At 40.5% G+C, this 18,638-nt stretch overlaps 1 protein-coding gene across 3 annotated transcripts in view; it reads left to right on the top strand.

Moving 5' to 3' along the window:
* Positions 1-18,638, top strand: part of bcar1 (BCAR1 scaffold protein, Cas family member) — a 78,933-nt gene that overhangs the window by 53,891 nt on the left and 6,404 nt on the right. For all 3 annotated transcript variants that reach the window (XM_018678576.2, XM_051073658.1, XM_018678575.2), the window contains 2 exons: positions 2,920-3,660; positions 15,754-15,903. In XM_018678576.2, the coding sequence (XP_018534092.1) occupies positions 2,920-3,660; positions 15,754-15,903 (891 nt within the window). The remainder of the gene's footprint in view (positions 1-2,919; positions 3,661-15,753; positions 15,904-18,638) is intronic.

Genomic DNA, 18,638 nt, shown 5'->3' with positions numbered 1-18,638 from the left:
CCCTACTTTCCTAGAATGTCCTTTCTCAGTGTTTGTGTTTTGGAGTTACATACTGGACCGTGATTGGCTCCAAACTAGTTGTGATGTCAGTTGTGAGTCCTGCTGGGGCACATGTATTTAGATTTAGATTGAGACTTAAAGTGAACACAGACAAACTTTCCTCCTTAAGCAGATGAATGTGCAGCAGGCTTCTAGTGTCAAACTTTGCACACATCAATCGGCACAGTGAAGCTCAAACATCCAAGTGTTAGAGCATCAGACAAACCCTTCTTGACTGGAGGGCAACTTTATGTAAAGTGCAGGTCAGGCTGAGGAAAAGTGGGTACTAGAAGAACTTTGGATCGCAAAGTAGCTGAAAAACACAGAGTAAGTGTGTCATGTATATTTTGTCTTCAAACTGGAATCCTTTGTGCATGTTAACACAGCAAGTAAATTAATTTGAGGAAGTGAAAATATTAGGTTCAAGTGTCTTTCTATGGCTCATCCTCGGCCTGCCCTAAACCATAACCTTTTAGTGCAGTGAAAGAAAAGTCCAGCTATAAATCTGGAAGCCAATTACGTGGCCTCATTTAGATGGGCTCTGCTTTGTGCTTAGGTTGGTGTGCATGTGTGTGTGTGTGTGTGTGTGTGTGTGGAGCTGGCATGGGGCCAGTACAGGCTGTACCAGTCTGTGATAGCTGGGGTGGGACTCAGACACAGAGGGAGGAGAGCGAGCTGAGGTCAGACGTGGACGACAAATATTGGTTTAGTTTGAAAGAGTTCCAGAGAGACTGAGGGGAGGTGTTTCTGTTTGCACGCTGGGTTTCAACACAGATGGAGTGTGTGTGTGTGTGTGTGTGTGTGTGTGTGTGTGTGTGTGTGTGGGGGGGGCAAGATTCAACCAAAATGGCGTTTGGAAGACATGATAGGGCTATTTTTTTTTTTTTAACTGAAACTGCCAGCTATATTTTTTGATTATGTGATTGAGTGTTACCATCATGAAGCATATGAAACCTGTTGACCTTACTATGAGTGTACTGCTGTTGATTGTGCTGTGTGTGTGTTTGCTGTTGGTGTGTGGGCAATGAATGGTGATAATATCTGCAAAACCTCAGCAAGCATGATCTCCACTCTGTTCACTAAATGTTGGAAAACTAGAAATCAGATGCTGTTTAAATGAATACATTCACACTTTTAAAACCATTAACTTCATGTTGGTGTGTCCAGATTCAACCCCAACTTTAGTCACGATCAAACAGAAACAGCAGTTCTTGCAGTCCTTGTACTTTGCCCTCTCTTTGGCAGCGTGGTAAATCTTATGTCATGTCACAGCATGTCATTTATGAAAATGAATTGTAATATGACTAGGTGCTGTAGCTGCCATCCTAATTATGTGCACAATTGTGGCTTAGATTGTTCTGTTTTTCTCACATACAAGGACACTCTCTCCATAGCCCACAGCACAAAGACATTTATCATAGCTGCTCTGTTCCAGTTCCATACTGCATATTCACACTGAGCAGGTTTTCAGCGTGTTCACACTGGAAAAGTATCAAAAATAAATATCTTGAGTATGCATTCTCAAAATGCTTTATTTTTGTGTGTGCTGCTGAGGGACACCATTGACTCATAATGTATTGCATGAAAAAGGAAGTGGAGCTACTCATAGCTGTAACATATTAAAACAAAAATGATGGTGGTGGACCCTGCAGTATTAATTCTTTTTTGAAAAAAAGATTTGTTATTGAGACAATAGAGCAGGTGACTCTGACAGGAGAGACCATGGTTTACATCCCATTTGGTACCAGCAGTGATTGTTGGTTTCTCTTAACAATAACCATAAAATTTCACTAATCCTGTAGTTTAGTCCCTACTAAACCTGACTAAACCTTAACCATGAAGGTGGCAGATCAGAAAATGTTCGTGTGTCATTTTAGAAATTACAACCAACCTGCTTAGTGGTGTGGTATGGGGAACTTAATGCATAATTTCCTGCCCAAAATGGTACAGTACTTTGATTTCATGCCTGACTCCTTAAGGGTTTAAAACATTTCATAATGATATGACATCCAAAATTTGTTTGTAAAGAATTGTGACCAAATTCTGAGTAGTAGTTTCCTAACTGAGTTATATAATTCTTACTGAAAAAACAGTACAATATGACAAGTAGTTTATAGTAAATGTGTTCTGCATTCTGCATTCTAGGAGTATGACACAGGAAACATGACAAAGTTATTCATCACACACACTCTGGTATGATGGTGCATATAATTTGTAAACTGTAAAAAAAACCAAAAAACATTATTTTTTGTGTCATCAGCCACAGGTTTCTCAACTGAACTACTGAAGCTTGGATTTAGTTTATGAAGCAGTCATTCATCCACTGCACTTGACAGCTTTTACAGGTTTTCACATAACGTGGCATTCCAAGATTTAAAAAAAAAAAACTTTCGGCCTGTAGGCTGCAGCAAATACATTTAAAGCAACTTTCTCACATTGCATGTGGGAAAACTAGGAGATTTATGGTTTCTATCCACTTCATTGTTAAATCAACTGTCAGACCTGGCTATTATGTTCACATATTTTGATTTATTTGCTGATTCCAAGTTCCTATATCTGTCATTCATAACATCTACCAGTACAGGGACGAACAAAAGCTATACAGAAGCAATTAGGACACAGTGCGCATGCCCTTATAACATGTATTTATATTGTAACAGTACAGACTGGAAACTTTGACAGACAGCTGTGAACCATCAAATAAGATGTTATGTCCTGTATTTTTGTCCTGTTTTCTGTGCAGATCTTTTCTTTCTACGCAACAACAAAGCAGAGTCATGTTTTCAATGTTTTATTAAAGCTTCTTCAACAGTAGATTTAAACATAAACAAAGTCAAGTATGTGCAGTGTATTTACATTTGGCCTTTGCTTCTCCTACAGAACGTGTTGGCCAAGGCGTTGTATGACAACGTGGCCGAGTCTCCGGATGAGCTGTCCTTCCGCAAGGGCGACATCATGACGGTGTTGGAGCGTGACACGCAGGGACTGGACGGCTGGTGGCTCTGCTCCCTCCACGGTCGCCAAGGCATCGTCCCTGGCAACCGTCTCAAGATCCTGGTTGGCATGTACGACAGCAAGCAGCAGCAGCAGGCCACACCTTCCACACCAGATCCAGCTGCTTCCTGCCCCCCCTCCCTGGTGCAGCGACCCCTCCCTTCTCAAAGCGCTTACGCCAAACCAACTACAGCTCCATCATCTGTTGCCATTGCTACGTCCTCCTCTGGGTTTGCCAACAAGCCTCTCCCCTCAGCTCAGTACACGTCCATGCACCCGGCCTACTCAACCCCCAGCCCCGCACAGCCCAACCCTGACTCTGTCTACATGATGCCCCCCTCCCACAACCCTAAACCAAGTCCCCAAAGTCTGTACCAGGTCCCCTCTGGCCCAGGTGTACCCACTCCACAGGCCCAACCAGGACCCCCCAGCAAGGCACCAGCTCTAGCCCAGAGACAGTACCAGCTGCCTGGACAGGACATCTACCAGGTGCCCCCCTCTTTAGGCCCAGGGCCAGGCCAGGGAGCAGCCCCGACCAGCGGCACAGGTGCTGGGCAGGATGTATACCAAGTGCCCCCCTCACTGGATAAGAGGAACTGGGAGAGCAGCAACAAACCACTGGGCAAGGTAAGGTAGATGTGAGGTGAGAGAAGCGAGGAAGAGCAACTAAGTAGGAACAAAAGAGATGAACTGGTACTGCAGAGAAATGCTAGTGGATGAATATATGCTCTTAGTTTTCAGAAACTGAAAGAAAGGAGAGGATGAAAGTAAGGCACCAAGAAGAAAAGCATTAAATGATATAACATTTAAAAAAGGGAGGAGGGGAATGAAGGTGAAAGAAATGGAAAGAGAATCTGTTGTTGATGTCAGTTTAAAGGTGAAAAATCTCTTGGCCTGAGCCATGGGTGTTTTTGTATCATGCACACACACGTACACATACACACTTCCTGCTATTGTCACGGCTGGTGTATATTTGTCAGAAACTCAAGGTTGCTCTTTGTCCTGAGTGATAAGGTTTCCAGTTATTAACTATTATCTGTGGTGGAATTCCAAACTTTTTTATTTTTCATTTTTTATTTCTGTAATGGTAATGGCTTTGTATCATTCAGCCATACAGTAGGTGTTGTTGTTTTTTTTTTTACATTAATGTTTCTGGCGGCTTTATTCAGACCAGGACCGTTATGGAAGGAAACTCGCAATATTTGGCGCCTGGTGCGCTGTGATGAGAGGTTCAGTGTTTTAAAGAAAGAAGGTTTTCTGTTTTCTCACAGTCTGAAAACTTGTTTTGCCATTGAAGTCTTGATTAATGATCATGGTGAGTGCAACAGACACTCGTCCCCGTCTAGTCTCCTGTGAATGTCTTGGTAAATATTCTCATTAAAGTCAGCAGTCCACTAATTTTGTGAGATCTTGTTGAACTCCTCAGTCTGTCAGCATTCAGTTCAGTCATAAAGGTGGTGCAGAAATGTTACTGAAGAAATGTTAACTGCTGTCATAACTTTTAAGTAAAAGTGACTCGGGTGTTTTTTTGGACTATTGACATCAGATTTATGTAGAGGTGCATGTCTGCAAAGGGCTTATGTGTTAAGTTGCGTGTAGAAATTAAAACAAAATTTTAAAATTAGAGAGTAGAATGTTAGAGCAGCTTTTTCCTTTATGAGTTAGATAAATCTTCATACTTGACATCACTGTCTGACACAACCTGCTGGGCAGTTTCATGAGACAGAAAAGCCAGAGAGAGATCCTGAGAGACAGAAAAGATAGACGGGGAAAGGACAGACAGAAACACTGACAGAATAGATAGTAGGCTCTGTACATGTGTGTGTGTTTGTGGACCAGTGAAATAATAAGATTGTTAATAATTCAGCTCTGATCTTGTGGTTGGATGAGTAAGCACTTTACTGCACCAGCAGGTGACAGGCTTTGTGTGTGTGTGTGTGTGTGTGTGTGTGTGTGTGTGTGTGTGCGCGCGCACATGTGTGTGAGTGTGTGGACCCTGGGGAAGCCCCTTCAGGCTTGTTGGGGTGCAGCCAGCCATATGTGTAAGCACCACTATGAGTCAGAGTGTTATGCTGTGTGTGTGTGTGTGTGTGTGCACACGTGTGTGTATTGGTGATGATGGTGATGTTGAGTACAGCTGCTCCCCTGCTTCTTAACACATAATCTCATCTGTGTTCCTCTGTCTGTCTTTAACTGCTTCATAATAAATTGATATGCAGGATCTAAAATGTAACAACTAGTGAGATGCTGTATAATACATTCAGTGGAACTGGTGTATTGTGTCCTCAGTGCCCTACTTCACTAAAATAGTACAGTGTTTCTCTCCAGTCTTTTTTGTGGGGAAATAACCTCTCCAATAGCATCATGGGACACTAAAGGTGGGTATAGGATCAGAGAATGCATTATCCATCAACTTGAAAAAACTACAATGTAGTTTTCTTTAGAGCAGCTACATATGAAGGTTGGAACAGAAAGTTGCTGGTTTTTCTGTAGCATTTTTCTGTATGTTGGAGATGTGAATGCTGAGCCATGCAATGAGCAACTGCAATTAGACCTTGCAATGAGCACATTAATGATTTTTTTTTTTTAAATAAGACAGCGTGGCATGGTTGTTGTTTACTTCGATGATATGTTGGTTGTGTGCTGCATAGAGTCTGCTGTGTGCTCATTGTTTTTGTACTACTCCCTCTTATATTATGTATTTAAACCTAATCCACTGGTAGCACTGGTTAGTGTTTGTCCATATGGTGTTGTGTAGATCAATCCACCAACCTTCTGATTAGTAAAAAAAAAAAAAAGCCTTCTGTTAGTTTGCTAGTGTAAAACCTTTAATAAGAAACAGTGCAGCTCCTGTTGTAGAAAAATCATGAAGAAACAGTGACGCTGACATCTATAGTAAGGATTCATCAGTCCAACCTTTTCTGCTGTTGATGCAGATGCCTCATCTAAAACTATTGCTGCTGTGAAACTGAAACTGTGGCCTTGACTTAATCAGTGCATACATTTTAGAGCAACACCTACAACGAAGCTATACATATCATGGATTGTTGACCTCGTTACTGATGGCTAATCCATTAAAGGTCAGATACCAGTTCACAGATCATAGCAGTGCATTCCTAATCCATATCTAAACACACTTGCATGAGGTGACAGGGTTCAGGGATGAGCCCATCAGGGGCTGGCCTCTCTGCTGGGCAGTGGAGAGCAATAACACAGCTATCCCCTTCTGTTAGGCAGCCTTATGCTAAAATTTGTTTTTAAAAAATCGATTTTTATCTACACTCCGTACATTCATAATGAGAAAACAGGATTTTAGAATGTTTTGCGAATTTAATAAAACAGGAAAAAACTAAATAACACATTGGCATAAGTATTCAGACCCTTTACTGTGACACTTAAAGTTTAGTTCAGGTTCCTCCTGTTTCTCTGGATCTCTGGAGTCCACCTAAATTCAGTGGACTGGACATGATTTTGAAAAGCACTCACCTGTCTATATAAGGTCTCACAGTTGACAGTGCATATCAGAGCAACTTGTCCCTCTGCCTCAAATACTCACTGGAGCACCAACCATAGATTAATCCACCTCTGAAAATAGCCCCCAACAAATGCACTATTTCCCCCTTTCTTTAGTAAATTACAGAGTATTTTTAAGTTATGAAACAATATGTTTGTGCAGTAACGGTTCACATATTTAGAAGAAATCAGTGGTCTTGCAGCTGAGAGCCACAGACAGGGTAGAGAAGTCAGAGAGTATTGTCACTATGAGTTTTTGTGTCTGCACTGTGTCACCATGAGACAAAAATACATGAATAATTCATGAATTGTCCTTAAAATCTTTTCTTGACTTGATGATGTTTTCCACCAAGGTCAAGGTTAAGTGGTTAGGAACTTGGGAAGGAGTGAGTTAACATTTTAGTTATATTTAGTACCAGACCCTTTTTTGTCAGTACAAGAGCAAAATGTGTGTGTGTGTGTGTGTGTGTGTGTATGTGTGTCACATGCTTTATGTATTTACCTTGCCAATGCCCTTCATTGTAATGGGTTGCTCTTATGCTCACTTACCTCCCCCTGCTTCCCTCTCTATACAAACACAAGCACAACTAAAAAGACCCACACACACACACACACACACACACACACTTAACTTTCCTCAGTTAGTGATTACGAGATAAGGCATTCCTGCTGAGACTCTCTCTCGCTCTCTCATTCTTTCACCCTCTCATCCACACATACACACATGGATGAGTAGTAATTGAAGAGTGGTGAAAACTGCAGTGTTTGTTTCAACATGGAGAGAGTATGATGGAGGAACTGAGCAGAGAGGCAGAGGGAACTACAGCTGCAGAGTCTCAGCTGCTGAGGAAGGCTCCAGCTCGGCTTTACACAGCAAATGCCCCTTTGTAAGACTATTCAGACAGACAGCAGCACACAGCAATTAGTTTGTCTTCCCGGACTTTCCTGTAAACATCAAACACACTTGACTGTCTACACCCTCCACAGACCAACAGAGGTGGTAACAAGTATAATGTGGGGGGAATTCCAAAGTGATTTCTTTATTGGTTCAACACAGAGAGGGCTTTGGACTATTTTTCAAATGGACTTGTTTTTTTTGTTTTTTTTTTACAAACAGGTGATTGATCCGTGCAGAGCCTAGCAGGCATCAGGAGGAAATCTGTATTTACTTCATGCAAATGAATTCATACCACCCAGTTAAACAATTGTGTGCATTAATTAACAGTTATTAGTTATCAGTTATTAGTTATTTTGTCTTTCCAGACTTTCCTGTTACACAGTATTGGCATTTGGCTTTAAACGTGATTCTTGAGCTCAGAAGAAGCAGTTTGATTAGCTCAAGGTCCACTTATAATTTTTTTCAGAGCTTTCAAATGAATCTCATGGTCTTCATCAGCATACTGACATGACTCAGTTATCATTATCTGTACAAAAAACTTTAGTCACATGATAACAGGTAGTTGTACTTAATATTGGGGAACTTGGTAACACCTAGCATTAGACATTCGCTTATATGAATGACCTTCTCCAGCCATCCACTGAGCCTGGATCAATGATAAAGGCCAGAAAAAGCTCATAAATGGACCCTGACTTCAGATATTTTTGTCAAGATATTATCAAGATTTTAACCTTTGCTTAAGGGATGTCAAAGATAACCAGGGCTAAATATGGAATTTTGGTTTCCAAGTATCAAGTATCAAAGGTGCATGAGTGTGTCTGTCAGGAGGTCAAGCAGTAGTGTCAGCTGACACAGCTGTCATCAAAGGCATTGAAGTGTTGGGAGGAGTGTATCAGTAGCCACGTGCCATAGCGACTCTCAGTTCTTAACACTCACACACACATAGGAACAGCTGAAGACAATCCGTGTGTGTGTGTGTGTGTTCCTAGTATTGACCCTGTATATTGGTCTAAGTCAGAGCAGAAAATGAGCCGCTGCAGGTAATCAAATGGATCCCACTGTGTGTGTGTGTGTGTGTGTGTGTGTGTGTGTGTGTGTGCCTGCCCTGTGGGGTCCATTTGATTACCTGCAACAGACTCATTTTCTGCTCTGGTAGTGTGTAAAGAGTGAAGAAGTGCGTGTCTGTGTGTGTGTGTCTGTGTTCCTGTGTGTCTGTGTCTGTGTGTGATGAAACTGTTTGTATGAAGGATCTGAAATGTCAGAGGCATGTGGGTGGGCTGTTTGTGTGTATGTGTCTCCTTATAGAGTCCTCCTGTTACACACACACACACACACACACACACAGAGCTGCATTATTTACGCCATTATGAGTGCCCTGAATAAGGTTTTGAATATGTAAGCATGTTTCTGTTTTTGAACCAGGGTATATGGACGTGTGTGTGTTTGTATATATGATCATAATGTCTCATTGTTTCAATAGGTACGGAAATCAATGATGGCAGCATCATCCCTTTGCTTTTTATTACTGTTTATTACGCTGCTCGGACCAGCTGCACAAAAAGTTGGTGTACTCAGAAAAACACGTTGAGTGCAGGGTTTTCTCTCTAGTTTGTATACACTCTCTTCTCATTGGGAACAATTGAATAAAGATGCTGACGGAAAAAAAAAAAACCCATGTGCCAATCCATCCAGTTAGTTGATTAAAATATTATTCTAATAAATAATTTAGTTCTTTTTAAACACAAGGTCTAAAATGATGAAGGTAATACTATAATATATTAAGTAATGCATTTATTATCTTAAACACAGACAGTGAAGTTTATTTTTAAAGTGTAGCGTTTCTATGACAACCTCTTGTGCACATCAGGGATGGATCCTTTCCAAAGTAACTGCTGTCCACATAAGAAAAAAAAACACTTATATTAAGATGTTTTTGTTTTTTAGTACAAAATCTTGGTTCTAGACAGCTGTGTGTCTTTGTGTGTGTGTGTGAGGCTACATACTGTGCCACATGCTGAGAGATTAACTGGAGACTAATGAAGTCAACACGCTGTCTGCACACTCCCGCATGTCTGTAGACATGACCATGCTCATATACAGACACACAGACAGCAGACTGAAGAAAGAATCATTTTTTGCTCATCCAGTCTCATTTCTTTGTCAGCTGGTTTGTTAGTTTGACAGACTGAGTGAAGGAAAAAGCAACACCCTATCAGTCATCAGATTAACCAAAAAAAAAAAAAAAGCTGAATTGAATATCTATACATAGCTTTAGTCAATGCTGTACAGTATATTTTACAGTAAATTTCTTTAGTTAGAGTTGGAATGTCTTTGTGAATTATTGATATTTTGTGTTGTATTGAGAACACAAAACATATAGTGAGGTGATTTGATGTATATTTTTTGTCACGCAGCACTGATTAATACATATGACAAGGAAGACAGACACACAGTGCAGCATAATGTCAACTCAACAGTCCCTAATATGTGTTGTAATTATTATGAAAATTGATACTTTCTTTTAGAGCACCATGGTCCTACAGCCCCGAGGTGAGTCAGTCCATCTGCACTTTGCCAGAATTGCCAGACAGCCAGTAAAGTATATACACATAGATAGCACACACACACACACACACACACACACTCTATCACAAACACACACACACGCACACACTAGTCATGCCATGTGGTGTTGGAATCCAGTTTAGTAGGGGGTAGAGTGTGTTGATGCTCTCATGGAGACATGCCCTCCCCTGCACTAATCTGTTAAGACCCCTGCACTGCCTCTTGGTGATTCCGTGCGTGTGTGTGTGTGTGTGTGTGTGTGTGTGTGTTGCCACATGCCCCACATAGCTGGCATGGTATTCACAGGCTGTGGTTCCAATTCTCTCTCATTCATTCTTTCTCCCTGTTGCTGCTCTGCTTTTGTTTTTACTTCTTTGTCTTGCTGCTTTGAGCTCATGATCAACAGTGTTACACATCACACATTACAAGTTTAAGCTACAGTGACTTAAGATAGCTATCACAGTAACCTTTCCAGACCTATATATCAGTGTTTGCACTAAATAATTAACAAGTCACACGGAATGCATTGTTTACCCATAAACATCTTTTCCTCACCTGACTATAGTATTATCTAGCCATGTAAATAATTCTGGTTTTCTCTGACATGTCCATCTCAGAGATTCCTTACCCAATAAAGCTGAATGAAACTATCTATTATAGTCAACCTCACTGTTTTAATTGGAACTACTTTCAACCAACCAAACATTCATAGTTATTGTCCCAGTGTAAAGTGATAGTGCAGACAGTGTTGTGTGGAGTCTGCTGAGTTACGGGGTTAGGTGGAAGCAGAAATCTCCAATATCTCAAGACCTGGACAAATAAAATTAAACTATCTGTGTGACTAGGTAGCAACAGAGGAAAGAAACTATGTTCTCTTTTTATTATTTCTGTAAGCCAACTCTAACATTTCATGTGCTTTCTTGTATTTGTCAGTGTTGGTTTGTGTTGTGGTGTGGGGAGATCAAATTTGAGACTATGTTCAGCTGTCAATCAGCCAACTACCTACAAGACTAGCTTGATCTCTTCTTAGAGGTTGCTAGTTCATTGTCTGACAAGAAGATTGTCAAACTCGTTGTGATCCTAGAATTGCTAAAAAATAAATAGATAATAATGAAAATTCACAATTCAAGATACAATCTTGGACATGGTAGCATTAAACTGTAGCATCAAAATAGTTGACAAGTCATACCAATAAAAAGCTGATAAGAATAACTACAATGCAAATTGGTGCATGTTGTACGCAAACAGTATGTTCCACTACACATACTGTATTTGTACATACAGGCGAATGTACTGTATACATTTGACAGTACAGAGTATATATCTATGCATGCATGTATTATTAAAATGAGATGGGTGTATACAGTATGGATGTATGTATGTTCATGTTTGTACTCATACATATGTAAGTTTATGTATATAAATGTATTTTATCCGTTCTCTTCTTTGAAGGTACATTTTTTCATATTGGTATTTTGTACTTTTTCCCCTCATATGTATAAAGGAAGAAATTTTTGGCTGTTGTAATAAACTATTACTCCAGTAATTCTTCACTATGAGTCCATGGCACACAGTAAGACAACAGAAACTGCACAAATGAATGATTTGCAAATACAGAGAACTGTAAGCACATGCTTACCAAATAATCTAAGTGTATCAGTAGAACAGAATCTTTTCTTGAGAAATGAAGCAGTTTGGCTGTTTACACAGGATCTAATGACCAGAGTTTTGGGACCACAGAGGTCATTGTCAAAGCCTCTCCACCCTCCTGACTGCTCTGTGGATCCCTCCACTAAAGCAGGCAGGAACAGAAAGCAGTGTGAGAGCACAGTATAGATCAGGATCTGAGGCAGCCATGTCCACCAGTTCAGACAAACCACCCAACCCTCCCACTGTAATTAGGCCTCTCTCTATTTTTACCCCCTTTTCTCTTTGAACTTCACATCTGTGCAGTAAAGATTTATTTTTCTTTTCATCAGTTAAGTGTTCTCTGGTGCAGCTGCATGTATAGAAAGTGTATTTTTCGCCATGTGTGGTTACAGTGGTCATTTTGAAGCTTGAAGATTGGGCATTTAAGAATGTGCTGTATTTACCACAAGACACTACAGAAGAGATTTCATCCTGCTTTTTGTTTCCAGACTAAAGCCCACACCCTGGTTTCTTGTTATCTGTCCTTTTCTCATCTGCATAAAGCAGAGAAAGAGAAAGAAGGCAAAGGAGCGGAAGAGAGGGAGAGGGTGGAGGGTGCTGCTGGGAAGGAGGGAGGGACATTGCTCGGAGCGAAGGTCATCTGTTGAACAATGACTTCTACTTGACGTAATCATATGCACAGAACAAAAGAGTGAACATCCCAGCTTGCGCCACACATGACCCTCTGTCATAGTGTGTGTGTGTGTGCGCACATTTGCGTGTAAAGGAATTCTCCTTCGCTGAATCCTCATAAACAAATGCGTTTGAAGGCATTTTATTGTCGGTAGGTCAGAGTAGCTGCAGCTTTTATGAGGCCACTGATTTATTCAGAGAACACGACACACACACAGTTTTCTTTAGTGGATATGTAGGTCAGTAAATCTGAAAGTATACAGCCGTCCTCCGGCCAGAATTCTGTGAGGATACATAAGAAACAAGGCTGTACAGAGATTTGATACAGTTGTGTGCTGGCTGTCATTCATTCCTGTTGAATGCTGAGAGAGCTGGTCTGTCTATTGAGCTTGTCAGAATTTAAGAATCAACAAGCAGTGATTAAGGTATTTTAGAGCCAGTCTGACATAGTTGCTGGACGCTGGTGTTACCCACGTTACAAATGCATGTAGGTGCATTTTTCATGCATGTTGAAAAATAGAAAGAGGAGGTAACATTGATCAACTGTGAATGGATGACAAGGATCCGCATGGAGTTAAGTTAATGTTGACCAAGGAAGAACAGCCATTGAAAGTAACCAAGAACAGAAAAGCAGTTTAAAAGAAGAGTGTCTCTTGAAATGACCCTAACTTAACTCAGTACTATGAAGTGCTGAAATCTGACACAAGACACCAAAAATAGAAAACTAGTTGAAGTGTATTATGAGGTATGTAAGGTACGCATACCACAAGAGATTACAAAACTAAACTGCCACATTGTTCAAATTGAGAATAACATTCTCATGTATAGACATGTGGATGATACAGACACTCTGCATCAACTCTTTCTGACATTAGCTTCATAGCTTCTGAGATACTGTACTGACCACACAGTACAAATGTTGTAATTTCCACCTGTCTGTTTCAGTGGTCAGAGTATACCTCTGTTTTTCTGACTGTATGATTACCTACACAGTTAGAAAATTGAGGGTTTGCAGCATTGCTGAATTCACATTAGTAAAATTTAGCCAGTACATTGGATGCTAAACAAGAAGTCAATAAAACTAACCAAGCTGAAAAGATGGCTCTCATCATTTTGGTCTCAATAGGACCAAAGTCAAAGCAGCTTCACACACACACACACAGACACATACACAAAATAGATATGAAGCACTTGTGTTAGTATGAAATGATGTTATTAATTAACAGTGGTGACCATCCCAGTTGACTCACTCACATACATGATGAGTAGTATGTCTCTCCACTGGTGACCACTGATCCATAGCCCTGATCTCCTAAAGGGATTAAAAGGCTCAGCAGGCTATTACTATTACTACACACACACACACACACACACACACACACACACACACACACACAGGTCCACTTAGCATTAGTGTGTAAGTGTGTCTATTCTCCAGGGTGCACACAGACAGGTGATCAATAACATAGGTTATCAATCAGACACAGAGCTGAGGGTGTGTGTGTGTGTGTGTGTGAGAGAGAGAGAGAGAGAGAGAGAAGGAGCGAGAGAGAGAGAGAGAGAGAGAGAGAGAGAGAGTCTACGGGACACATCTGGCACTTAGCCAAGTGTCGTCAATACTGTTGAAAGCTTTCTGACAATGAGGAAAGGGGTGTTTACATGAGTGTGTATGCGTGACTCAGACTGAGAATTAGAAAGGATTCAAGACAGAAATGTAAAATACACACTGTTTCTCAGATTTGAAAGAATTTGTTCTTTTTACAGTTGGTGGTGAAATTGTTCCTCGAGAAAATAAAAGATGTTCTAATTTGCCCTTGTGTGGAAAAGAACAGAGAGAATGTGTGATGAGGTGGGAGAGTTGAAGGCAGAGGGAGAGTGAGGAGGCAGAGGCAGATTAGTACAGACAGGTTGTCAGATGGATGGTTTTATCATTTGTCTCTGTCTGTCTCACACACAGCGTACCTCTGACAGCTGGGAAACTGAGCAAATATTATCAGAGAACTTCCATTAATCAGGCCTGGAGCTGAGTGTGATTAAATAATGATTTGACTTGATGATACAGACGGACGGACATGAGATGTTTGGTCTGATACTGATGATGACTAAAAACATTTATTATAAAGTCATATCTGTAAATGCATAGAATATTATAGAATACATTATAAAAGAATTTTGTTGTACATTCACATTGTACATTTTATAGCTCATATGATGAAATTTACAGTATAAAGTCTTTATACTTTGGCTGGTCTATTTAAGTTCATAGCATAGACCAAGGCTACATACCACACCGTTTATATAACAAGCTACTTTTTCTTTTTTTCTTGTTTTTCTGAAATTGATCTTGTTCTCCTTCTCTTATCCTTAGTCAGATGAGAAGATTAATAAAAGTTCCATCCCTCTGCCTCCAGCTGAGACATAGAGGACACATTTTACACAGCCCAGAAAATTTCCCCAAAAGAGCAGAAATGTGGTGTCAGTGGCATATACACTGCTCTTACCTAAAAATAAAAAATCTGTCGGTAAAAAAATTGTCAGTAATGAAGCAAAAGGAGAATCCAAATAAGTATGCAAAATTTCAATTTAGCATTCACTATAGCATAAACTACTGAGTATTTATATTGCAATGATGAATATGAGTGATTCAGAATGCAGCATTGGTGATTATAAGATAATAAGATACAATATTCCATCTCTAATTGGAGGCCTGGTTACATGAGCTTTTTGTCTGCAGGTGGTGCTGGTAATATCTGGTTTAATCAGGACATGGAAATGTTATGGCAGTCACAGGGAAGGGAGAGTAGAGAGAATGATGGAGGGATACTAAGAGATCCAGCTGTGATGGCTACTTTCGTTGTGTATGTGTTGTATACCACAGCTGTTGTGGTTTCCCAGGCTGGCTGGTTGACTTTACACTCAAACCATATAATACAGAGTTTAAACAGGCACACAATAGGACAGCCCAGTTCCCACGACAACTATGACAGGACCTCTGCTCTGTTTTTATTACTCTGTGTGTGTGTGTGTGTGTGTGTGTGTTTTAATAAGACTGAACAACCTTCAGTCTCTGCTCATTCAGTGTGAAGAGGCAATAAATTCTCATTCAAAGGTGAAGAAAGCTTTTTGTTTTGTTTTTTTTTACTTCAGAGTCTGATGAAAGAGACTTGGTGGCGCATAGTGACTCTTGCAGGTTGCCATGGTTACATAAACACAGGCCTGTTGACTTTTTTAAGAAGAGTGGACTACATGGAATAAAAAAGAGAGTTTCTCTGTTGATATGATTATCAGATGTTTCTGATAGGGTTGATATCCATCCTCTTGTCTTCCAACTGATGTTTGTACACAATAACACACTGTGGTGTGATTACAAATCTTATTTTTTTTATTCTTGTCGTAACTCTCGGCTTTGTTCCTGTGTCCAGGTGGTGGTTCCTACCCGGGTTGGACAGGTGTATGTGTACGACACCGGGAACGCAGACCAGGACGAGTATGACGTCCCACCCAGACATCAGCCTCCGACCCAGCAGGACATTTACGATGTGCCGCCTACCCGCCAGCAGTACAACACACAGGTCAGACTGCTCTTTGTGTGTGTGTATGTGTGTGTGTGTGTGTGTGTGTGTTAGAGAAAGAGAGAGAGACTGTGTCTGTGATTTTTTGGGACTGAATGTTCCACTCAACTTACTTTATATACATATATATATATATATATATATATATATATATATATATAATTTTTTTTTTTTTTTCAGTAGTTGAACTTACAAATAATTGATATACAGTAACCATGGTATCAAAAACTGTGTTGAATACTGATCAGAAAACATAAACTGATACCGTGAATTATGTTGCTTTGGATAAATGTAGGATTTTACGTTAGACTTAAGAATTAGAAGTTAAGCATTTTTCTATATTTATATGTGATGTGATGTGAAGGACTGTTGTGATAGTATTCCTGTGGTGTAAATGTGTAAATCAGCCACAACCAGTAACTGGTTTGTTTTCTTATCCATCAGTGTCTTGCACGACACAGACACACACAAGTATTGTCTGCAAAATATGAATGAATAATGTGATGTAATATTCAACCTCTCCCTCTCTAAATATTAGATTTATCTTTAGTGAAGGTCATCCATGACCAGCAGGTGGGATAGATACATCACTTTGTGTGTGTGTGTGTGCGTGTGTGTGTTTGTGTGTGCGTGTGCGTGTGTATGCGTGCTTTAAGTATGTGTGTAAGTGTGTTTCAGTCTTCAGGCCCTTTACATTTGATTCCACAGACATATACAGTATGTAGGTCAGTTTATTCTTATGTAACAGTGCACACACACACACACACACACACACACACACACAGGGACAAACTGCACGTAGAGGAGAATCTTGATGCTGACAAGCCAAAAAAGAAAGGTCACTCAAATACAACTGCTGCAATTTGAGAGCTAGAGTTGCAGGACGAAGAGAAAATGAGCTGCAGGAAGAGAAGGTGCACAGAAAGGAAAGACGTATGAAGAAAAACAAGATGACAATGAATGATGAGAAAAATGAAGGATGGGAAGATGAGGAAGAGCAGGAGGAAGATGTGTAGCTGTAATAACAGATGTAGCTGCTGGGCTTTTTTGAAGTCTGCAATCTGAAAGGTGAAGAATGAACGCACTGCAACACAAGGCACTTCATCAAAATGTCTGCTGTGTGGGAGATGGCTCATGGTAGATGGCTCTGACCATAACAAGCAATCACATACACTCACACACACACAGTACAGCTGTGTGGTACAGGGAGCTATTTAAAGAATACAGTGCATCACACTTACTGTGTGTCTATAGAGTATGACAGCAGACAGCAGAAATGTTTTCACTGGAACATCAGCTCTGTCTGAACTGTGGAACAGTAAAAATAGTTTTGTGATCAGTTTACAGTAAACCACTTTCCAGCTGCAGCACCACAACAGTCAGCCCGGTTTGTGTGAATGAAACTGAGCTGGTGGATTCAACATGAAGGGAGGTTAAATTGTGTAGGGGTTGTTCTCTGCCATACACTCCATTCCATTAATACCTGTACCTTCTTACTGTCTGAACAGAACAGGTTTATACACGTTGCTTATCATGGTGAACATTATGGAAGTTCTTGAAAATGAATCGAGACAGTGTTAACAGACAAGATAACCAAGTAGGAATGTATATTTTTGGTTAATGATGACCTGAAAGTGTAATTAAGGAGCAGGGCAGCTGATGTTGTTAGTGTTTGCGTAGTCCCAACCATGATTTCAGGACTTACCTATGTACATGCTTTTCATGTAGTGGTACAAATCCCAGGGTATCACACTGAGTGCAGAGATTACAGGAACCAGTCTTATGTGAAAAATGTTAAGTATCTCCAGGAACTTCTGGCATGGGGGCTGCTGAGTTAGTGTGCTCAGGAGGAAAGTGTGTCACCTTTCTCTTTGTGTTTTCTTCACACTGGCATGAGCATATAACATATTACATATAGTTTCTAAAACTATAAGTGTTGAGATGTAATGAATCTGAAAGTACAGAGTAGTACAGGTACTACTAGCATTTACATGTGTCGATCTGTTGGTTTACCTCTCTCTCTCTCTCTCTCTCTCTTCCTCTCCGTCTGTCTCGTATTGTTCCAGTATAACAGGCATGGAGGCGTAAATGCCCTAGTTGGAATGGAGTGGCATCCCAGCTGCTCCTGTACACACATATGTGCATCCGTGTGTGTGTGTGTGTGTGTGTATGCGTGTCGTGTGTGTGAGGTCATGTATCAGAGGCAGGAAATCATGCCAGTATGTGAGAGAGACATAAAGTAATGAGTGAAGAGAGGAGTTAACAAAGGGACGGGAAGGACTGAAGAGGCGAGTGTTAATAAATGGACACTCTCTCAGTATACTCACTGTCTCATGGAGGGTGGTCATGTGACCAAAACCGCACTTTCAGATTATCTGGATGGCTCCCTTCACCTCCTTTATCCTCCTCTCTGTTTCTTTCTCTGTTTCTCATCCTCTTTTCATACCTTTTGTTCTTTATTCCTTCTCCTTCCATGTATATCTTCCTCAGCCCCCTTACCTTCTCTGTATTGCCCTTTTTCTACTCCACCTCTTTCCTTCATCTTCCCCTGCCTCTCTCCTCACTCTATTCTCTTTTCTTCCCATTTCGCTGCTTCTTCTCTTCTTCTTCTCTTTCCATCCCTTTCTTCTTTTCCTGTTTTTCTTTCTTGCCTCCCTCTATTCCTCTTTCTCTCTCATTTTTGCCTCTTCATACCCTAGACAAAGCTAGGAGGTGCATTCAACCATTTAAAACCT

The sequence above is a fragment of the Lates calcarifer genome, linkage group LG10 (assembly GCF_001640805.2).
Source record: "Lates calcarifer isolate ASB-BC8 linkage group LG10, TLL_Latcal_v3, whole genome shotgun sequence".
NCBI lineage: Eukaryota > Metazoa > Chordata > Actinopteri > Centropomidae > Lates > Lates calcarifer.
This window is presented reverse-complemented; position numbering and strand designations above follow the sequence as displayed.